Genomic DNA, 24,252 nt, shown 5'->3' on the forward strand with positions numbered 1-24,252 from the left:
ATGGGCTCCGCAGGAAACTTGGACTTCACCGTTTGACAAGGGGAGAAAATAAATTCTTGGTCTGAACTTTATATGTCTACAACCTACATTTATAAGCCTACTTAAGCATGTGGTAAACCCCAGGGGGATACGCTGTCCCTTTGTGCAGCCCTCAAAATATTAAGTCATTCTCACATCCAGCTCCCACTGGGAAGAGAACACTATGTGGATTTCAAAGCAGCGTCACTCATTTTAAGGGATTTGGGGAAGAAAGAATAACGTGGTAGCAAGATGACACCTGACTTCCGGGACGTTCTTGGCACAAGTTGATTTACTTGAAAATCGGGCGAACGACTCAAAACGTGTTTAAATGACTTGAAAGGACGTTTCTTCGCAGTGTGCACACGATACCTATTGTTAAACCCTGATTGCAAATGAGGATCCCCGTATGGGGTTCCTTTCAAACAGCGGTCAAAGGCAGTATTGTGTATTTCCCCCTCTCCGTGGGCCTCGCTGTCTGTCTCTGTGGCCAGACCTCAGGTCTGCTTGACCAGTCATGTGCGCAGAGAATCTCCCTGCTGACCGGCTCAGCCCGGGCCCACTGGGAATGCAATAACAGGCTCCTCATATAAAGGACGAGTCACTCTCTTGTATCAGCCATTGCTTAATCATAACTCTAGGTAATAAAATCATATGAGCACTGGTGCGGCTCTTGGGAGGATGATTCGGGGAATAGCGCGGGGTGCAATTGGTCATTCGTGATACCTGCGCACAGGAAACGGCATTGAGATACACCGGAGCACACGAACGTGAACGCCGTCTATCGCTTTACTCCTTGTTACGCGTAAAAGAAACAGAGGCGACACACGTTCTCCGGGGCTACCTCGGCAGTTAGCAACGCCTCAGCTGGGCAGAGCACTTTACAGAAGCAACATGACAGCCGTGTCAACAGAACGGGAACGACTCAGATAATAACTCCTCGTTTGGCGGACAAAGGCCGTGACAGCGATCCCTGAGCATAATTGCCACAACACAACTGGAAGAGGATTACACGCCGGTTTGCCAAAACCCCTACGCTTTCAGAACTTAGCACAAAAAACTCTTGTCGCAGGGCTCGAGTGCCGTTGAGCCTGGCTCTAATTATGGGATAAACAGGCTTATCCGGAGAATAGCGTAGCATATTGAGTGTTAGAGCACAATGTCATTTAACCCTGGGGATGGTAGATGGGTGATATGAGTGGGGGAGGGCGTGTTGGGTTCTCAGGTTATAAACAAAGGAGTTTAGATCCTCAGACAGAAAAATTAAGTTTTAAGAATTTAAATTTAATTGCCATTCTACAGTTTTTAAAGGTTTTTTTTTAGGGCAGAACCGCACTGAGCTTATGTTCTTTGTTGCCTCCAACTCTCCTCGATAACCGTTATCATTCCACTTTTAGGGCTTTCAACCGCAGCCGGCTGTCGGTGTTTTCGCGAGAGGACATCTGGGAGGAGAGTTTGGGCCGTTCAGGCCCATTTAAACGCTGGTACTCACAGTTCCCTCAGCTTCTGGCAGAACTTCCATCCGTCTGGATTGATGCGGGCTATGGAGTTGTTGCTGAGGTACAGCTGCTGGAGGGAAGTCAGGCCGTACAGGGAGCCGCTGTTCACCTCCGTCAGGCTGTTGTAGTCCAGGTGACTGTGCGGGACAAAAGAAGTGAGCAATGAAGGTCTTATTAAAAAGAATCAAGGGATCTTTAATGCGGCAGTTTGCAGGCAACAGGATGTCAGGAGCCGAGCGGCGTTACCGAACCCCAGAAATAACTACATCGGTTGCGGTGTTGAAAACTTGCAATGCAATTTAAGACAATTACCGTGTCATAAATTGTGCGTGTAATAGAGGTAAAATGTAAAAAAAAATGTGTGACTGTTGTGATTGTGACCAAGTTCCAGTTAGTACACAAAAGAAGGATTTATTCTAAGGTTGGGCTCGGGAATGTTCCCGTAATAGTCGCTAACTGGTGTAAATAGGATTAAATAGAAATCACTTGGTGCTCTATTCAAGCTGCGTGCTACAACCAAACTCAATAAATCCAGGGGTTGGTTTGAGATGTGCCGACGAGACGTGTTTTGTGCAAAAGAACTTGAAGTAAAGTAATTCATCACATGTATCATTTCACACATTCATTTTTCTATATTGTTTCCGGGTTTTTTTGTACGTACAGGACTTTCATCTTTGCCAGGTCCCAGAAGGCGCCGTCCGTCAACTTGCTGATGCTGTTCCTTTGCAGCTTGAGCACCTCCAGGCTGGACAGGCCCTGGAAGGTCAGACCCTCCACCTGGCGAATGCGGTTCCTGTTCAGCTCACTGATTGGTGGACAGGCAAGCATACGAGACAATTTTTTTTAAAAATGTGGTCGTGTAAGGTACTAAAAAACGCCCCCCTCCCTCCCTTTCTTCTTGTTTTTTTTATGTTTTGCCCTCATTACACTGTGCATGAGCATCAATCACACCAAAGTCAAAACCAAAGAATCCCGTAGCCTGCACACACATGGAGCATTTTGTATAGTTCAACAGACATTCCTTGGTGTGGCAAGGAGCCAGCTGTCTTTAGCTAACAAACAAGGGTCAAAGCTATGAACCTTCCAGTTAAACGTGGTGTAAGATTTGAAGTCATCCTGTCCTCCTGCATATAAAGCCTGAGATGTGAATAAATCTGTCCGTCGGGTGTGTGTGTGTGTGTGTGTGTGTGTGTGTGTGTGTGTGTGTGTGTGTGTGTGTGTGTGTGTGTGTGTGTGTGTGTGTGTGTGTGTGTGTGTGTGTGTGTGTGTGTGTGTGTGTGTGTGTGTGTGTGTGTGTGTGTGTGTGTGTGTGTGTGTGTGTGTGTGTGAAGGCTGTAAAAGTCCCCAGGTTGGCAAAGATAAACATCCACGCAGGTTCTTTTGTGTCTAATGTGCATCACCACTCGTATGTGCAGATAAAGTGACACTGAGGCCACCTGGCCAACAAAAGGCACCTGGGGAAACTACTGAAACCACAACGAGTGGGGGGGGGGATCCCATTGCGTGACCCCCCTTCACTCTCCTGAACGGAGGCGTTGATCTACAAATGGGTCAGCCTCACTGTTACGCCGGAGGGAAGTTTGACAAAGATAATGAAGCACAGTGAGGGGAATGAGCAAACCACTTTGGGGATATGGAAGGAGGCAATAAATCACCAATAATATGGCTCTGGTGTTTACCCATCAGACCATATCCACCCAAGAGGTATAGCTCACACTGATAGCAACCAATATGTTGAACACACACAGCTCAATCAACAGACACTACAAACTCCTCCTTGTTCAGACTCCCAATATTTCACAGTCCTGTAACGTCTCCTGAGGATTCGACCCTTCAGTTTTTTTAGCCTTAATGTCCAAAAATATATCATTGTTGCAGGGCAAGCGGTTCTGACGGATTACAGCACAACCGCACACTGTGAACTGTGTTGTTGAACTTGTGAAATCCAGCGGATACTCACAGCTGGGTGAGCCTCGGGAGCTGGAAGGCTCTCACGGGGATCTGGCTGATGCGGTTTCGGCTCAGTCTCAGGACCTGCAGCGTCGAGCCCAGGTGGTCCAGAGCGCCAAGCTCCAACACGCTGATCTTGTTGTTGCTCAGGTACCTGGACACATGGCGTGTGACATCAGAGATTCATAAAGCACCTTTAAATGTGTATTCTGTCTCTCTTAAGTTACTTGTTACAGATATGACAAGTTTTTAATCATCACTTTCTATGTAGGTTTGGTGTTAATATTTTGGACACAAATCATAGGGAAGTCTACTTCAAACACTATTGTATGAACTGTCTGCTTTAATATCATTTTTCTACTAATATCAACTGCTGCTACCTTATTTCCACACAGTGATGGATAAAGTTTAATTTAATTTTCCTTCATTTTAGTTAATAACCTTTTTTAAGATTTTGAAGACACTTACAGGTCTTGGATTTGAAGGCCGGCGGTGAAGCAGTGCCCTCGCAACTCTGTGATGTCGTTATTGCTCAGGTCCAGAGTTTCCACTGACACCAGCTCCCTGGTCCGCCTGCCATCAATACTGCGGATCTTGTTGTGATGTCTTGGGGAGAGAAAAAAAAAACACAAAAAAAAGGCATTAGGTGCATTAGGCTCCCAATCCCTCTCACAAATCTACATCTTGAACTGAAGTGTCCACCTCACTATCTCAAAAAATATCACCCTGTGTCCTTTCCCCCATCGCTCAAGGGAGGGGAGACACTCCAAATCCCCCGGCTTCTCTAAGCCCACTCGGGCACGGTGAGAGAAAGGTACACAGAACAAAGTGGTCTTCACCCAACACAAATGTGTACTTTGAGAGCTTCCAAACAGAGCCTGGCCTTCTTTAAACAATCCCAAGGACGACGGTGCTTCTCCACAGAGCTTTGTCTTGAAAATATATTAGATGGACGGCGCCTCTGTGATCAACCGGAGCCACTCGAAGGGGTATTCCGGAATACTTTCAGTGTGTTATGGAATGGAGCGGATTCTCAAGAGGGAGGGGCAACAAACAAAGTCCTAATCTACACAGGACATAGGAGCAGTGGCAACTGACTGGATAACAGAGAAATAATTTAAATATGCTTAACAAAAATCACTTCTTTTCACAGGGAAAAAAACAACAACCCAGAGAAGAGCAACAGCTTGCCACTTTTCTTTTTTTTTACACTGGCTAGAAAAACGATCATCCCTTGTGAGTCTCCACACGAGGAACTCTTCTATTGTGGAGGCCACGGTGGCCTTGACCTTTGACGATGAGATATTGCGTTCCTGAGAATGGGACAGGCGGACGAACAGACCACCCGAAAATCACAATGCCTCGGGCCACGGCGGTCACCGGCGCTGAAGAGTAAAACTCTTTTTTAAAAAGAAAAAAAAAAAGAAGTAAATGACACTTCCCCAGATATTCGGGGCCACAGAGCAGACAAGAATACAACTCTACTCAACTGCTTACATACACAGAAATTAGTAGTAGTAGGTTTATAATATGCAAAGCAGATAAGACAAGAAAACAGACGCCTGTTTGTATATGTATATGTGAGGGTGTTCGGAGCCTGGCGGCCTGTGTTATCTGTCAGTGGCAAACTGCACATAAAAGCCTTTTTGCCTGGCGCCATCAGAGAGATGGGAATTTCATGTAGTATCGCTTTCATTTCCCAGACACTCTCAAACACACACACACACAGACACACTTATACATATACAGCTCCATGTAGTGGGGGCCTCCTTCTTTGAACCCTTCACGTTACATCGTTGCTATTAAAGTTTTTTCATCAGGTTTGATGACTGCATTCATTCACATGATGAGTCTATTAAAAACATTCCTACCCCCCTACATTATCCTGTCCCGTCCGTGGCTAATTCTCTTCCTCGCTGGGAGTAATGTGGGAAGATCGACACTACTCACATGTCTACTAGTTTTAACAAGCGACTCTTAGGAGTCTCCGCTGGCTGCCTGGCAACCTCACAGTGGCGACCAGACTCCAGGAAGTCCCCGCGGCCACGGCACCGAGCCCCTTGTAAAACAACTGGTCGATGATACACTTTGGTTTTCTGCGTGGATTACACATATGAGATGCAACATTGAGGCGTATGGTTTCTCCCTGTTCCCTGCTTTTGCGGCATGACAGGATTTCCCCTTAAACTCCAGCTAATGTTATTATATCTGTGTCGCAAACACACACTCCCTGTTATACTCCTGTTGTTTCACAACAAGGATCTGTGTTATAGCAGACAGCACTGAGGATGACCTGCTTCTGATCCTTTTGACTCCAAATCTGATGACCCCACAACATCCCAATGGCGAGCCAATTACACAGGACGCAGCCAACGGACCAATGAGGGCTGTACATTGTCTACCCGGAGCTTTGCCCGGCTAATCGCTTGTACAGCACTGACCTCTTATCGCAGAGCGACCCTCATTACAAGCATTTTCAACTAAAATGCATCCCTCGAGAGTCATTCACATGATTCGGGGAGAGCTTGTTAGCATTTCTAGGAAAAGCCAACAACATGCGGAAAGAAACTCGGAAGGTTTTGTTTCCTTTTTTTCCCCCTTAAAGCTCAGCATTGTAGCTTTGACTGCTTTGACACACACTTTTCAAGTTGGTGTGTGTGTGTGTGTGTTTGTGTGTGAGACTGGGTAGGTGTTGTAGCAGCCAAACTTGTCAAAACAAGGTCAGTCCCTCCTTCCTTTGTAGCCTTTAGCCAGCAGATGGACACACACACACACACACACACACACACACACACACACACACACACACACACACACACACACACACACACACACACACACACACACACACACACACACACACACACACACACACACACACACACACACACACACACACACACACACACACACACACATTTATTGGTGCCCGAGGGGGGGGGGGGGGGGTCAGACCACAGTGGCCCACCTGAATAAACAGTGGCAGAAAGGATGAGCCATGCAAGCACGCCTGCGCAAACACACATGCACACACACACACACACGCACACAGACACACACAGACACACACACACACACACACACACACACACACACACATACACACACCACAATCAACAAACGCACACATGGGCCAGGGCAACACACAGTGGCTACAGTGAGCGTGAGCAAAGGAGGGAGGAGAGGAATGGGGGAAGTAGGGGGGAAAAAAAGGAATTGGGGGTGGGGGGGAGTTGGGGTCAACAGCTGGTGACCTTTGCTGGGAAAAACAGATCAGTCTCAAACCGGTGGGAGAGGTTGACCTCTCTCACTCGTTCTCTCACCCCCCCCCCCCTCTTCTTCCAGAGCTCTGACCAAACTCCCTCTCCCCTCTCCCGCCCACAGCCAGAGCCCAGCTGTGTGTAGGACACAGATAGAGCCTCCGCACGCCGCGCGTTTGAAGTCCACACATACAATAGTGGCGTTTATAAAAAACTGATTATCACACGACCAGAGACGTTTCTGATAAAGAGGAGCTTGCTTCACTCCCATCCTCTTTGATGTTCTGCGGGGGCCTCGTTCACTCTTGATTCCACTTAATTCCAAATCTCATTGCCCCGCCCCTGCTGACCATCAGATTATTGTGAGCCCTGGCTCGTCCTGACACTTCTTTTTGATGTGTGGAAAAGGGATACACTGGCTGTTTAAAGTGTCATCTCTGGGGTGATTGTTGGGCCTGTTCCTTCCTGTTTGAAGCCGGTGGTCAGGACAAAAGGAGAATTATTTCAGAATCAGATGATCCAGTGGGCCGTATGATTTCGATCCCCGAGCTGTTTTAAGGAGCCCCTTTGATGTTGACTGGAGAGGCGATGAGCACAATGGGAAAGTTTGTGCTGCTCTGCCGACACTGTGTTTTTAACACTTTTTGTTGCTTCTTCTTTTTTGTTGCCATCCTGCTGTGGCATTTTGGGAGTCTGTGGGATGTTGGTGGGCCCAGCCAAGTGCAGTGACTGTGGGAGCCTGGAACATTCGGCTCGGGTTGGTCACATCAGAAGCTTCTACACGATCAGGTGACTGAAGTTGAACTATGCTGCTGCTACATGATTCAGTGACTGGCTCAAGGACCAAATGAAAAGTGCAGCAATACCGCCACATATGGTCGGGCTTATCTGTGCCTAATGAATTCCATGACAGCTGCAGCGATCGAAAAAATAGCTGCCAGACATGTCAGCGAGAGGAGGAAGGGGCTGAGAGGACTGAAGGAAGCTGGAGGTGGGAAAATGTAACCTCACAACTAATCAAAACATTAGGAATAAAGAAGAGAAAGCAAGGACGAAAATCAGCCCACTCATACATGATTAACTAACCTTCTTTATGTTTTTTTACATTGTACACCCATAGTGTTGGCTGAATTGATTACAGCCTGATGAACATCTTCATCAGCACTCTTGACCATTGAATTGAAATGTATTAAATATGATGTTATTACTACTGCCAAGAAACCACTGCTTCCTTAATCTTCCTCTATGAAAAAAAAATGTATCTAGGAATGTAGAATGTATCAGTTAATGTTTGTTTTTCCATTTCCATCCCTAATGGTTGCCCAACCCTGCAGAAATATTAATAAAAAAAAACTTGTCAAGTACTTTCTGTAAGTAATTCTGCCAACGTTAATCACTTTACCATTTCCTTCAGACAGTGCACACCATGTCAGCAGCTGGCTGGCCGACACTCAAGGGACTCAGACAGTCAGTCAGACTGTCAAGACACAAGAAGCCGCATTTAATGGGCTCTCTGCCTTTTGGACACTTTACTGTTGGACGGGGGGGCGGCGCAGACAGATCCTCTGTCCATTTGCTTGGGGCGACTGTGCGTTTGTGTGTTTGCAGGCCGCTGTCTCGCACCCGCTTGTAGTCAGACGACATTCCAGACTATCTTCGACTAATGGCACAAGAACACTGCCCTGCATTCTGTCCTGCGAGCTGTACCAGGGTGCACACACACCCACACACACCCATGCACACCCACACACACACGCCAGAGGACTTGACTGTTGGGTCGGACAGAGTGCATTGGAATTACTGAATCTGAGTAACCTCTTGCTTCCCCTTTTCTACTCCTTAGTCTCCTCCTGACTTCTCCTTTACCATTCCTTTTTCACATGAGGTGATGTCACCCTGATCTGACATATTCACATCTCCCCTCCCTCCCTCCCTCCCTCCCTCCCTGTTTACTCATCCTTCCTTCCCTTTGCTCACTGTCACCCATTTTACTGTAAGCCATGTGACTGACAGCTGCAGCTGTAAGTGCTTCAGCGGGCTTTCGCTTCAGCTGCATGGCTTTGCAAAGACCCGACCCTCCCTCCAGCCTCCACTCCCACCGCGAAATGGGCCTTCCCCTAGCAACAGGCCTTGAGTCAGGCCAAAAAAAGACACCCTGATCATTCGGAGGGGCTGCGACTTGGCACGGTTTGTGCGAGTAAAGGTTAACTCAAAGTGAAGTCGGAGTTTTTGTTGAGGCCGACACATCCAGGCAGATAGAAAAACCTATGACACGATTATAGATCAAACCTCGGGGAAACATAACACACTTTTAACAGACAGCTGTCAGAGTTGCTTACTCAAACCTCAAATTACCCTCTCACTAACTGTCCACCGCCGACATAAATACTGTGACCACACGAGTGCATCATGATAAATTTTGAGAAGCAGGGAGATGACACGGGGAGAGGCAAAAAGGTATGACTCCCACAACGCTGACCGCAGAAAATGATACACGACGATGACTGGCGCTGCAAACAGCAGCTGTGTACTTTACTACCAGGAAGTCGGCTGGCGCGCTATAGCATGGTGTGAAAGAAAATACAGAATTAACTTTCTTGTTTAAGGTTGAGCGAGACGTAAGAATGCTCTCTGGTCAAACGAGGGGGAAAAACTGCAGCTTGGGGAAAACGACAGTACAGCCAACAGATGATACGAGTGGAACTGTGTGTGTGTGTGTGTGTGTGTGTGTGTGTGTGTGTGTGTGTGTGTGTGTGTGTGTGTGTGTGTGCGTGCGTGCGTTTATCTAGCATCAGAAACATAAGCACTGTCAATTATCTTGTTAGAAGAATTGTAACAAGTCTTCATATCAGCTTCATTTTGATTTTCATCTTATGCTTATTTTGGGCTACACTTATAAATCCTTTCATGGTTTCATTTGCCGCACAATCCTTTAAACATTCCTGAACATTGTAGTAACACTGAAAATTGTCCGCATTGAGATAACACTCCTTGACCTTAAATCAAAGAAAGGAAATAATTAAAGGCGTTGGCTTCTGTAAGCGGTTTCTAAAAGTACCACTACTTCTATTGTGATGTGACATTCAACTTCTAATCTATAAAAAGGATTTTGAAAGTTTTTTTAACAGGAAACATCACAATGCATCCTCCCTCACATGCTGCATTAGCTGGCTATCCAAACTGCAGCTTTAATGAAGTGACCAAACTACCACTTTTCTGGCCACGAGATTTCTTCGTCGTCGTTAAAATGAGACTGTTGAGGGATTACCGAGCTCACGTTTGTGACATGCACAAGCGCACATATGCCCATCCCAAATAGGGCAGTAAATCCCCGGTGAGATGCCAGTGCAGGCAGTCCCCACAGGCACAGTTACACAACTGGGAGCGACCAGGTCGGAACTGTATACAAGCTGACACTCCGAGCGGCCAGCACTGCTCACTGTAGACTAATGAGACTAGTCAGTTACCTGACCACATACTGATGGCTCATGACAGAGCGCCGTTTTTACGCCAAGAGAGCTCAAGGGGAGAGGGGGGACTTTTGAACTCGTTTTATGCGACCGAGTCGCATTCGTCGCTGGCTTCACATTTTTCCTCTGAGATGTGCAAGCGGACGCATCCTCGACAGATGTCGATAGAGAGACTATTTCAAGAGCATTTCAAAGAGGCCACTGGCCTAAGAATACGGTAACGGAGAGCCAGATAATTTCAGTACTATGTCGGGCAGTGAATGGGGAGATACTCACAGGTAGAGCGATACTATCTTGGAGGCAGCCGGTCCTAAATCTGGTATGGAGGTCAGCTCATTGTGGTCCAGCCGCCTGAGAGGGACAAACACAAAGAGTTGCAGGTTACAGAGAACAAAACTCTGCAGGCAAACAAAAAGAAACACACAAAGATGACGACTTGTACTACCTGGAAGACATTTTACAATAAATAAAACGGGGGCAAATGAAAGAGAGATAGACAGACTTGACTGTGGCAACCAACGCTACACTGATACAAATTTCTACATAAATTGTATGCTATTTGAGATCCAACAGCGTTTGAGGCTAAACTCAAACAAAACTTTTTTATTAATCAAGGGATTTCAAACACCAACTTGTCACGTCTGCCACTGAGCAAGTCGCAAGTCATCCTTTTCAAAAAAAACTAAAATAGCACGGGAGTGAAACAGATGTCGAGGAGTGTGTGACTGGCCGGTCGTCCTGCCAAGGATGTCATCAGGGTGTGTATCACCAGTTAGCTTGTGTGTGTGTGTGTGTGTGTGTGTGTGTGTGTGTGTGTGTGTGTGTGTGTGTGTGTGTGTGTGTGTGTGTGTGTGTGTGTGTGTGTGTGTGTGTGTGTGTGTGTGTGTGTGTCTTGTGTGCTGGTGCTGAGTGACACCGAGCCAAGCCCTCTCCTCACCAGATAAAATATTTACAAGGCCAGCGTTGGCCACAGTATCGGGTGATGGAGGGGGGGCTTAATATAGAAAAACCACCACTTTAGCCTCAATTGCTCTTAGTTCAAGGCAACACATACAAGGATGGCGGTGGGAAGTTGAGTGGCGACCACGGGGACGTTCGCCGCAATTAATTGATGAAAAACTCATCACAACTCACAAGTTTAACATTTTCAAAGTGCTCACACTGAAGAAAAAACGATTGTGGCTGAACAAAACACGCGAGTTGTTTTCAGACAGGAACTCTGAAATCGGCTTTAGTTGAAGTCCATCAGAATGTCCTCAGGGTTTTCGCTGTCATTTGCCTTGAATGAGAAATCCCGTGCATGTGTGAGTATTCTGTTAACGACCACTTACAGCTCTCTCAAGTTGGGCAGGTTGGCGAAGGCTTCGACACTGATGGCGGTCAGCTTGTTGTGGCCAAGATTTCTAAGCAGAAGAAAAAAGAAGAAAAGGAAATAGTTCAAATCTTTAACTATAAATCAGACGGCAATTAACAATTTAAATATCAGCAGGTTTTTTTTTTTCAAAACTTATTTTGTTGTATCATTGGCATTTTTTTCCCTAGTAGTTCAAATAAGGAGCCGGATCAATAGCAACAATTATTTCTCCCATTTGACAAACAGCCCCATCCGTCCACATTAAGTACAGTGTGCCTGGAAACACTGCAGTATATCAATTCAGCCGGGCCTTCAAGGAGGGCCGGATCGATACTATTGATACAGAGTGTGTCTCTCTCCTGGCTCACTTTCCAAACATAACCGGCAGGCCATTCATCTGCAGCAGTCAATTTGCACTTTAGGCTAACAGTGTATTTAATAGCTGGCACTTGACTCGTACGGCGGCTTATTTTTTCCAGTGATATAGCATTACCGCCGCCAGAGAAGCTGCTGAAGAGGTAATGTGTGCGCACCTAAACGCACATCTGCATTTCAGATTGAGCTTCCAACACTTTGTGAATCCAAATTCATTTTGCACATAAACAAGTGATATCTCTGTGTCTCTCTCTCACACACACACACACACACACACACACACACACACACACACACACACACACACACACACACACACACACACACACACACACACACACACACACACACACACACACACACACACACACACACACACACACACACACACACACACACACACACACACACACACACACACCTCCTGCCTGACTGGCATGCGGCCTGCCTGTTGGCAGAGGGGAGGCCGCAGTGAGAGCGGTGTTTGTGTTTGTGTGCTGGGGTTAGGCTCGGCGAGACAAAGGGAGACCACAGCTCCGGGGCCGGCCGCCTCCCACCCCTCCGTCCCTCTGTCCAGACGTGAGAGACGGCCCAGGAATGTTTCACAGGCCTGCCGAGAGATGGCTGCTTGTTCCCAGGGACTGGGGGGGGACACTTTTACCTGATGCAACACATTCCTCGTCCTCCTGTACCGCAGAGCTACTTCATGTCACAGATTCCCTAATCTCAATGGATATCTAAAAAAAAAAAGATAATTTGAGGAGGCTGGTCAGTACTTAAAAAGCTTACAGACTTGTTATACCCTGACATCATGCACACTCCAGTTTTGAATACTATTTAAGCCTATCAATCTCAATCCGCGGCTCACTTGACAATTTCCCTTTCTTGTCTTCCCTGCTTGATTGCACATAATGACAGTCTCCCTCCCCGGTCGTTTCGTCCTGCCAGTGTGTGTGTGTGTGTGACAAGATAATAGCAGAGCATGCGTCTGCCCTCCAGGCACAGGTCTGACGAGGAGGTGTGCATGTGTGTCTATGTTATGATCAATTAAGGAGGCAACTCCCATTGTGGCCTAGATGGCTAAATTGCTGTCCCCTGCAAGAGAAGGCAATTACCTTGTTATGGTGAAGTGAAGTGAAAAAAATCGCACGGCTGAATATACACGCCTCTCCCTCGAGGTGCGTATATTCCGCCCACACACACACACACACCATAGATTGGATGAACTTGGGAGAGTGTCGTCGTTTTTCGAACGTTTTCAATCAACCTGCTGTTGGCACAAATTTGGCACAGCGGTTCAAAGAATTCTCCTAAGAGACTCTTCAATTTACAAGTGAAGGAAGCTTTCACACTCCAAACTGTGTTTTTAGCATATGAAAGGGTTGAGGAAGTCGGATGTGCACATATTCATAGGCATGAAAGTCAAATGCTTCAAATAAAGAACAGGGACTGAGGAAAAAAAGTCCCGTTTGAGAGCCAAACCTGTCGTACTGGTGCTAAAGGCCAGAGCAACAAACAAAACCGGACCTTTGTGTTTGTGTTTGTGTGTGTGTGTGTGTGTGTGTGCGTGTGTGTGTGTGCGCGCGCAGACACACATGTGCCTCTTTCTCAGTTACCTATGGTGTTGACATAACTTTTTCTCTCCCTCTCCTTCAGCCAAATTGATTTTCTACTTCCTATCAGATGAGATAAGTTTCACAGTGTTTTAACACCTACTGTATGAGGTGACTGTGATAACGCTTGGTTTCCCTTCCTCCCTCCCTCTCTCGTTCCCTCCCCCCTCCTCTCCCCTGTGGAAGTGGGTAGGGTTGGGGGGGGGGGGGGGTTGCACCGGTGCTATGCGTGGTTAATGCTTTCCAGAACGTGACCTTACAATCATGCAGTTTCTGGAAGAATTTGCCGAGCCCCGGGATCAGAAGCCAAGGAGTCATTAGAGTTTCTGACTTTTCTTCACAAGCCCAGCAGAAACAAACAATACTGAGCAAAGAAGAAAAATAGGAGAAACATCCAAATAAACCTGTCCAACTCTACAACACAACATGTGGGTAGCAAACGGACGATGGCAAAACACAAGTTTATGTGTAATCCAACCAACCAGGATGTGAAGTTGAGATGGGAACAGGCACTGTGATTAAACATGGCAAACACTACAAAGCTTATTTACTTCTGAGAGCCCTGAGAGTTTCAAACACCGCATTCCACTGTGTGGTACAACTAGTTTATACAAAGGGGCAACACTGTTTGACATTAGTCAGCGGGGATCAGAATCAACGGCACACTCAGTCTGCCAGGTACCCAACCATAGAAACTGAGTGATAATCTGAGGCTGCATTTTCTTTTTTTGCCAAATACCACATTTTCCCACTGAATTCAGTCTGCTGTGACTGGCTGATTTTCCACATCCATTACATGAAATTAATCACCGTTTAACGACAACAATGACCACTTTATGAAATGGCACATTTAATGCTCATGTTATTACACACTGACTAATAGTTGTTTAACAAGCACAATCATCCGTAAATGTTAATTTGCCACGTCATATATGTGTTTTTTTTTAGACTAAACAACCATTAATGAACAAACCACAGAGAATGTAATGATATAAATGATCATATTCAATTTGAAGCTGCTTGACACAAACCGGCCACATCCATTGTCTATTCCAAACTGCACCAACCAACATTTCCACTGTGCCCAAGCAAACTACTACTGAGTGACCACCGCCGAGCGCAAAAGGTCAACGTAACCTCCCGTCTGTCAGCGGAGCTGGAGAGATGCACTAAACACACGGCCGGCTGGAGTGAGGGCCGGTGTGGAAAACACTGCCACCGACTAACCCCAGCCGGCCAGCACAACCCCAAACACACTTCCTCTCACAAATCGTGAACAATAACCACAACCACAAAGAGACAGTGACGTTAATAATTCCATAGTTTTAAAACCACCTAATAATCGACCACCAAGAATACATGTCACTAGTTATGAAAAAATAAGTCAGTCGACAAATGGATACAAACTTTACTGATGACTAGTTTGATAAAAAAAAGCAGTTGCATGTTACAACTTGTCAGATATGAGGACCTTTGCCTTTCTCAAGAGCAGAACATTTATCTTTTTCCTTTTTTTTTTCTCCTTTTTATAGGCTAAACTCAAAAATGAATTGCTGGATCAACTGTTAATCGGCCACCTACTTGAAAGAAACATTGGCTTCAAAATAAATCTTCTCAAGACAGTGTGATTAAACATCACAAGAGGCCCGCCTGACTGAGTTAGGCTCAGTGCCTGCAGTGGGCCCGTCACCGCTGGACCACGCTGCCGATTCGACATAGAAAACTCATTAAAAAGGCTTCGAAGAAATAGTTGTGTTATCGGTGCTGTGGGAGTAGGGGGAACACAGGGAGTGCGTGAGTGATGTCATCGCGGATGACACTGTGCTCGTACTGTAAGTGAGGGCTGGGCCTGTGTCTGGGAGAGAGCTGAGGACGAGAGTGGGGACCTACAGATACATCGTCATTATCTTTTCCATTGCTATCGTAGATAAATGCGGCGTGAACTTTGCTCGCGGGAAGTGTGAAGTGATGTCAGGGATGAGCCGTCTGCGGCCCAGCTGGGAGACAAAGGCCCTTTAATGTGGTCGATTTCAGAGCACCATAAAAACTGGTCAAATAATAACCGGTGTCAGCGAGGCAGACACGAACACACACACACGAACACACACACACACAGCGCTCTTCCTGTCATTAGAGGCCAGTTTACAGCCGGGCAACTGCAGTGAGAGTGTACACAAGGCTAGCACCAGCTCCAAGCCTACCATTTTTTACGCAGCAGTCAGGAAACTCAGCCTGATAAAAAAATAAAAAAAGAAGACAATATCTTATCAAGTGTGACAAGGTTAAAAGCTTGAGCCGATGAACATTAAAGCTATCTTAATGATGAATGTGAAGCTCTAAAAAAATCAGGAGCGGGAACATCGGTAGGTGTAAAGATATGGGAGGGTGAGAAGAGCCTAGACGAAAGATCAAAGACAGCGTTGGGGGGTGGGGGTCAGCATATTTCACCATTTGCATTAGAGCCCCCCCCCAACACACACACACACACACACACACACACACACACACACACACACACACACACAAGACAACAAAGGAGCTGCTCCAGCCCTTGAAATCAGGGCAGGAGCGTGACTCAGTTTCTGAAGTTTTCCGAGGCAGGAAGGCGAGCCACATCTTGGGGCCATGTGCACTGCAGCTCTCTGCTCGGCTGGTTCTGGGGCTGGAGCGGGAGATGGAAGTGGAGCACTCAAAACAAACAGGCAGAAAGAAGGTTGGGGAAAGTCTCTCTGCACTAGCCCCCGAGGCACAGCGTGAGCCAATGTCCAAAGCGGCTTGCGATGCCAGCCTGGACGCTACAGATGAGGAGCGCCATAAAGCTTGTTTTGTGTGTAAACACTGTCCACACACACACACACACACACACACAGAGGATCATGCTCATGCATTAAACCTAGCGCGATCTAGCGCGATAACACGGCAATTTGTTACAAACGGCGCCAGACTGCTCATTAAGAGGAACAGGAAATGAGTGTCCATAATTAATCTGAAGAAAAAAAAATAACATAAACAGCGTACGACTCTTTGGTGGGACTATTGTTTTAGTACAGTGCAGACGTCTGACCTTATGCTCTCGACTTCAAAGTGAAGACAGAAAGACGGATTGTTACCCTGTTTTTTTTCTGTACTTATTGTTTATTGTGCTGGCGGAAACAATAATTACCCTCCAGACAGTGGAGAAAGAAGTGTCTAAATAGTGGACCGTGCTGTATCTTTACGATCTAATTGCATGCAAATGTGCGGCTGTCTGGCCACTGAAGCACTGAGATGCTCCTTTCTGCAGTGTCAGGAAGTACAAAGGCATTTCGAAAGAAAAAAGTTGGCCCGATTTCGCACTACCGGCTTTCGCTCGCTTCCCGAAGGACTGCCTGTTTTCTGGGGAGACGCTGCTTCACTTGCACAGTACCTCTCACTCCCCGTCCAAGTCACGCTTTTTTTTTCTTTCTTCCTTCTAACGTCTTCTCCAGATTTCCAAACTCTTACCAGATGTACAGAATTCACAGATGATTCATCGATCAAACCCACTTTGTAGACACCGACTTCGGGGGGGAGAGGGAAAGGTGGAAAAAAAGAAAGAAAAAAAGAAAAAAAGCACTTGGCACTCTGAAGTGTCTTCACAAAAGGACCATCCATTCCACTGACTGGATTCCTGCAGGATGAGTTGTGGCAGCAGCTGTTTGATTGTCGTTAAAAGCCGGTGCGAGGCCAAGAGCTCATTCCATTTCTCAACTATAGCGCTTCTTTTTTCTAATTTGTTCACAACTAAAAAAAAACAAAACACTGTACCCAACCTGATGAAGCAGCTGATAATAAAAAAAATCAGTGCCAATTAGAATGGGATCCTGAACCCTTTCAAACGCTCGAGCTGGGACTTGTATAACATCTGCTAGAGGACATGCAAGTCACAAGGCAGGGGAAACTGTGACAATAAACAAAGTCGGTATAATCACTCGCAACACCACAAAATTACAAGGCTGCGTAGCGAGAAATGCCCCAGAACCCACAAGGGGCACAGCCCTGCTGAGAGCTGCTGCTGCTGCAGCTCTGCCCAGACTGCTGAAATGTTCGTCTAAAGACGAAGCTGTGAGGCTGAGTCAGTCCTCATATCTAGTTCAAACTTACTAAGAGCAGAAATGGCCGTGAAAGAAAGCCAAAGGGCCGTGGTAGTCCAGTCAAAAAGTGACTCTGCATGCATTTGCATCATTAATAGGCGAGCTGGAGTTAAAGACTACCAGAGTAAAGTCCGACAACACGTGACACACTGCAAAGAACTGTGATTTTTCCGTGTGTGTTAACACACGTGTGACAGGGGTTGAGGTTTCTCACCAGCGACACTGACTCTTGACAAAATAGTGGAACCAGTATGAAGGCAGAAGCAGCCGCAGCAGACCGTGACATTGACAAAACACCTCCGTTCAGTGGACGGAAAATACCCCCCCACCCTCCACTGTTCCCCCCCCCCACCCCCCCCACCCCAGGCCAGGTGATCTGCATCTCTGCATTCTTCCGGCTGAGCTCCCAGCCCCTGTCAGGAAACCACCAACACAAACCCCATTTCCTGTGGGCAGCAGCCAAAACCAACTGTTGGGGGGTTGGTGTTTACCAATAAGGCTGCAGTGTGAGGTTTTTTTACGGGCTTGGGGTTGAGGCACAGCGGAACTTTTGGTGTGCACCATGCATTAAGGCCAGCACGTCAGGAAACTTCTGGAAACCACTTGGGGAAATGCTAGGTTACGAGGGCGATCAATCAAGATGGGGCTTTGTCTGGGTTTTTCACCAGAGCACCCACATGTTGGTCACCATCCTGGCGAAGGCCCTCAACGTTGTCAAACGAAAATAAAGTCAGAACCCTTTTTTTTTTTTAAATTTGGCTTTTTGTTACAGTGAAAAGCAAGGGGGAGAAAAAGGGATTTTACAGCCTCTCATGAGAAAGCTAACAGACACCATGTATCTGCTGTAGGCTATCTCGAGCCAGCCACACCACGCAATCGCAGCCGACATCAGTAATGCTCGTGCTTTTATTTAGCTGCAAAATCGCATTACGCCAGTGGCACTGTGGGCAAAAATGCTTTTTATGCACATTAGCGTGGTCGCAAATAAGATAAGGCACCACTCCTGAGAGGAAATATGTGACTGCGTGAGAGCAAACTTGCTTTGAATGTTATTAGCCTATTCATCAATCAGGAACAATGGACCAACATCTGAGGCTGGCGGTCAGTTTATCAAATGTTACGCGCACTGATGGAAGACAGCACAGGATATGTCTCAGGGCTGCAGAGACTTTTAAGAAGTTATATATCAGCCCCTTAAACTTTAATGTGTTTGCCCCCATGTGGGTGAATACAGGGATGGGACAAATAATTGTTGAAGCAATATGATCAACTTTCTAGCAATACATTATCAGCTAAATTAACATCCCAGTACATCATTAGAACGCTGAGGTATTTGCTGTTTTCTTTATAAATTAACTTGTTCCATTCTAATCGAAGCGCACGTCTTAACCACAACCCTTCACCATCTATCCTTTTTAATCCTGTCCGCTCTGCCAGGATGTGCCAACATGAATACATCCTCATCAATGCCTCTTTCTCACAGGGGACCATTAAAGTCAGGGTCCCGAAGGCAGATTATTTTGACAAGTGGAAAGCATTAGGGTTTGTTTTTCTTTTTTCTTCTTCACCTAAGGCCACAGGGCTGCTTGTGATGGATAAACTGGCAAAATGTACCCTCAAGCCTTCCATCTTCTCCGACAAATGGTCATCCACGTTTTCAGAATCGCTCCTAAATTGAGCCCATGGGAAACAGTGGCCTAGTGACCATTCGAAAATGTAGCCGCAACATCGAGCATTAAGCATCACTTGCTTGAAGGCAAATAATGTTGACACAAAGAATACAGTGCACGGCCTTTTTTCTCCCCCTGTGCAATGGAAACTCTGTGGATGGAACGGAACATTTCACATTCACCAGACACGGTGAGCGCGTTGCCAATATTGTTTGCTACCTGCTCAAAAGCTCTGCTGCTCCCCTTCACCCTGGAGGAGATAGGAGGACTCTCCTTAGGAACTACCTCTTTCCCCGAACCTGCTATGTAAATACAAGTCCGGAGGGCGCGGCTGCAGCGTTCATTACCGTTATCCCAATGTAAGAGCCTGAACAGAGATAACTGGAACAGCTACCTGACCTCACACACACACACACACACACACACACACACACACACACACACACACACACACACACACACACACACACACACACACACACACACACACACACACACACACACACACACACACACACACACACACACACACACACACACACACACACACACAAACGGTGGGAAATCTCTGTTCGTTTTTAAGCTAGATTTATCCTCTCTGCTTGAGCAATCTTAATTTGACAGATGACAAAGCAGAAAACACAGAGGGCTTTTAAAAGTCTGCGAGCGGTTGTACAAACCACGTGTGTATGTGCGACTCATTGGCAAGATTCTTGTTGATTAACAGCGGCAATAGCGTATGTTTTTAGAGCTGCAACAGTTAATCGATTTTTTCGCCAACTATTTTGATAATCAAGTTATTTCTATGAAGAAAAAAAAGGATCTTAAGTCTTAACACCAAAGAACTAAATATTTTTGATGTGCTGACAAAACAAAACATCCACTTGGGAGTTTTGGGAAACGCGATCTGCATTTTTCACCATTTTATGGAAAAAACAACTCAACGTAAACATGAAAAATATGAAAATAATCGTTTGCGGCAGCCACTATATGCTTTAGCTTTTTTTTCTTACTCAAAAACCTACAGGTGTTTCGGGTTATTGAGATTTTTCTCCGAGCCTTACATCTGCATCATGCAGAAGTTGACCAATACTGTCCTCGTCACCACCACCACCGCTGCTGCTGCTCCCTCCCTGGGGTAAATATAACAGAGACAGTTGACTCCACACTGATTTCACTTGGCACAGACGCCTGGAGGTGGAAGTGGACAAATGCACTTTATTAAACCTGAGACCAACACCTGAGACTATCACTGTTGCACTGTATTTTAACCCCTTGGTATAGCACCTTGAACATTACCACACTTGAACCCACAATCAGCTCTGACATAGTTTTGTGAACTCGGACGCCAAAATAACTTTTAATCCTCAACACAAAAAGATATTTCAATTGGCTCAAGTGGACGGGGCCTTTGCGTGAGTTGCCATTTAATGGGATCACGTCGGGCCACAAGTGAAATCGCCCACACTCGCCTCTCTGGGTTTACTGTAATCATCGACCTGATCCGGCTGGTTCACAGACCTCGGGGGAACGGAAAGCTGGTTCCCTTTGAGTTCCCTGCCAACATAATGTGACTATCTCAAGTGGTGTGGAAATATGCAACCTAGGTGTTTTAAAAGATCATTCAGAGCCATAAAGCCATTCCCTTTGAAAACAACAAGATTGCGGGTCCTCAAATCTCGACCGATAAGGTTTGGCCAAGATAAAAGGAGTCGGCCCCGCAGCGAGCGAGGGCTCACGCAGCAGGACCCTGTCGCTGCACAAACCGAAAGGTTGAGAGCAGCTGTTTTCGTCTGGGACAGCCGTCCCACAATAGCTGTCCTCTCTCCACGAGGACAGGAAGAGCAGTGTGTGTCTGCGTACGTGAGTGATAAACAGCGTCTGCACTTGAACTTGGCTAAGTTGTGCTTCGGGGCAATGAGGCTACCCGGACACAAGTGCCGTTATTCATGTTTTTAGAGGACTTTTTTTTCTCATCCAAAAGTTGCATTCCTCACTTCCCAGGGGGAAGAAAAACTACCTAACACTGGAACCTGGGAGCCAGAGGAGTCTTTGGTCTTTACACCCCGTTCCCAGGAACACACATACAAACAGATGCCTTCAATGTCAATGGGGATTCACAACTGCCACTGGACACACTGTGTTTGCAGTGGAGTGTGGTGAGCGCAGGGGGGGCTGACTGGGAGGACAGATGGTGGTGTTGCCTGTAAATAAATTGTTCAATTCAGCTTGATAAGCGCTGAAGTTTTCCTACACACTGAGGGGATGCTTCATAAAAATGTCACAAATTGGTTAATTTCCTAAGCGAGTCAGCAGACAATGTTTCAACTGTTGTCGGTCTTGCCCTGGTGAACCTACGCTTGACTTGGAAGAAATTGAATTTGTGGACTACGACTAGAAAAACAGAAACAATAATTACGATAACACCAGTCATAAATCTGACTGGATAAACCCAAAGTTTATGTGTTATGACACGTCGGGGCCGATTTGTTTACTCACCCCGAGAGGACGGTTTGCCCGTCCGTGACACCGAATTCATTTTGAAGATATAGCTGTATTTGATTGCACATGTCCAGTAATCCATGTGTCAGAAACCATGAACGGTATCAAAATTCACTGACTGCAAAGGATGAAGAAAAAGCCACAGCCCGTTATATTCTATTTCATTTCTGGTGAGCAGTCAAGTTGGACAGAAAGAAAGTTAAATTAAGGCATATCATACTGGGGATCCGATAAATACGAGCAAATTAAGATGATGTTTTGTGGGCTGAATAAAGAATCGAGACAAGGTTTCTCAAACGAGCAGTTTTAGACTTACAGACACAATGAGCCAATGTGCTCTTGAGCAAGGCATGTTAAAGACGAATGTGTATCCCACTGTGCACCATCTGAATACTCTTTATGAAATGTTTGTGCATGCAAAAAACACCCACCTGTTTGACTGACAGTCATCAGGCCCGATTCAGTAAGCACCAAAATACCATTAGATGATATTGAAAAGACACAATAACCACCCCCCCCCCCCCCAAAAAAAAGCCTGAGCTGTCCCGTTGTGAGAGGTTGCACTTTGAGTTTGCTTTTAGCAATGAAAAGTGCTCTATAAATGACATGTATTATTATTATTTCTATTAGAAACCGAGTGGGGTGCAGGGACCTCGATGGGGGGGTCGTGTGTGTGTGTGTGTGTGTGTGTGTGGTGGGGGGGCTTTAATGGGGTAAGAGGGGGTCAATTTAGTTTTGACTCCTTCCCCAAAAAGTTATGATTATGAAGGAGGACCAGACACAACTCCTGTGACAGTTGCCCCGTCACTCTCCCTGTTGCAGTTGCAACTCAGAGCAGAACCACGGAACAATCCCATCGGACTGGATTTCTAACCAGCTCAGGTCCACTCTCTAATGTTTAAGGTGGCTGGGGGGGGGGGGGGGAGTTTGAAAGTTTCTATGCCACAGTGATTTGTTTTCTTCTTCTCTCCCCCCACTCCCAGACGCCGTCACCCCGTTATGGACTGGTCAATAAATAGGCTCGGGCCACTAAGCGCTTTCTTTTTTCTTTTTTTTGGACTTACAAGGAGACGGTCCGGGCTGGAAGGTCCGGAGGCGTCGCCGTCAGCTCCAGGCCGCCGCAGTCCACCGAGTCCCCGCCGCAGGTACAGTTCTCAGGGCACGGCGGGTCCGAGCCCGACCCGCCGCCGACGAGCAGTCCGAGCGTCAGAATGAAATAAAGCGCACAAGTGGAAACAGATCCAAATCGTCCCGGGGACGCCGCCATTTTGTATCCAGCGTTAATAGCGCGGCCGCCGAGCTCTCTCTCTCTCTCTCTCTCTCTCTCTCTCTCTCTCTCTCTCTCTCTCTCTCTCTCCCCCCCCTCTCTCGCTCCCTCGCTCCGACCCACACACCGGGATATATGAGCGTCGCCTCGGGAGGAACCGAGTTCCCTCAACGGCACGTTGACGAGCTGCTGGGCTTCCACCGGCTACAACGCATCGCCGCGAAACCCGCGTCCATCCCGGTCACCGTCAGTTTAGGACACACACGTTCCCAAGTCCAACTTTTTCTCCCTCCGCTGTCCGACGCAGGCTTTACAAAAACAAAAAAACAAATATATATATTTGGGTTTTTTTTAAAAATCAGAGGAGATTCACTTTGAATTGGAAGTAGTCCGTAGGGGGAAACGCTTTTTACAAAAAGAAATCTACCCCCGGGACCGGAGCGCGGCTCGACGCTGACATGTTTGAAAACATGCGCCGGTCGGCACGTTGAAGGACACAACAAGAAACTGTTGCGGCGGAGCTTGTTTCCGAACTGAGCGAAAACAAACTGTGACCTCCCCTGGTAACTTTGAGTCGGGGCAGAGATCAGGCTGTAGTAAAGTGAAGTCCTCTCTCTCTCTCTCTCTCTCTCTCTCTCTTTCTCTCTGTCTCTCTGTCTCTCTCTCTCTCAAGTCCAAAATCTCGACTCCTCCGCCGCCGCCGAAACACATCCAACTTTGGGAATGACACTCCGGCTCCGCGAGAAGTCGACCTGCACGCTCGTCGGGTGCTCGTCTGCGGTCACGAAATCTCCACGATCCGATTAATAGTAGAGTAGACTTCCCTCCTCCTTGCGACCGTGTACCACCAGCACCATGAGTTTTTTTTCCTTCCGAGAGTTACTTTTCCTCTTTTCTCCCCCTCTCTCTCTCTCTCTCTCTCTGGGCGATCGTTCCGTAGTCCCACGTTGGATGCACAACAGCGGTTTCGAGGCCCCGCCCCGTGAGTCGCCGCGATTGGCCGCCGCGATTTGACGGGCGGGTCGAGTCGCGACGCCATTGGTCGTCGCCGGCTGCCCGGCGCGTCGCGGAGCGAGGGGAGGCCCCCGTGAGCGGCTGTCACTCAGCGGTTTGTGTCCCCGCCTCTGTTTCCCACCCCGGGGTGTGAAACCACCGCACCACC

At 46.9% G+C, this 24,252-nt stretch overlaps 1 protein-coding gene across 2 annotated transcripts in view; it reads right to left on the reverse strand.

The window, feature by feature from the left end:
- The window catches only part of lrig1 (leucine-rich repeats and immunoglobulin-like domains 1), a 37,540-nt gene extending 13,519 nt beyond the window's left edge, over window positions 1-24,021 (reverse strand). The window contains exons 1-8 of one of the 2 annotated variants that reach the window (XM_035632977.2): window positions 22,888-23,020; window positions 12,588-12,663; window positions 11,529-11,600; window positions 10,474-10,548; window positions 3,936-4,073; window positions 3,478-3,621; window positions 2,179-2,322; window positions 1,511-1,654 (exon numbers count right to left, since the gene is read on the reverse strand). In XM_035632977.2, coding sequence (XP_035488870.2) covers window positions 1,511-1,654; window positions 2,179-2,322; window positions 3,478-3,621; window positions 3,936-4,073; window positions 10,474-10,548; window positions 11,529-11,600; window positions 12,588-12,601 — 731 coding nt within the window. In that variant the 5' untranslated portion in view covers window positions 12,602-12,663; window positions 22,888-23,020. Of the gene's footprint in view, window positions 1-1,510; window positions 1,655-2,178; window positions 2,323-3,477; window positions 3,622-3,935; window positions 4,074-10,473; window positions 10,549-11,528; window positions 11,601-12,587; window positions 12,664-22,887 lie in introns of both variants that reach the window. The other variant, XM_035632976.2, reaches the window with a different exon arrangement.
- Window positions 24,022-24,252: the final 231 nt, after the last annotated feature.

This window comes from Scophthalmus maximus, chromosome 6 (assembly GCF_022379125.1).
Source record: "Scophthalmus maximus strain ysfricsl-2021 chromosome 6, ASM2237912v1, whole genome shotgun sequence".
Classification (NCBI taxonomy): Eukaryota; Metazoa; Chordata; class Actinopteri; order Pleuronectiformes; family Scophthalmidae; genus Scophthalmus; species Scophthalmus maximus.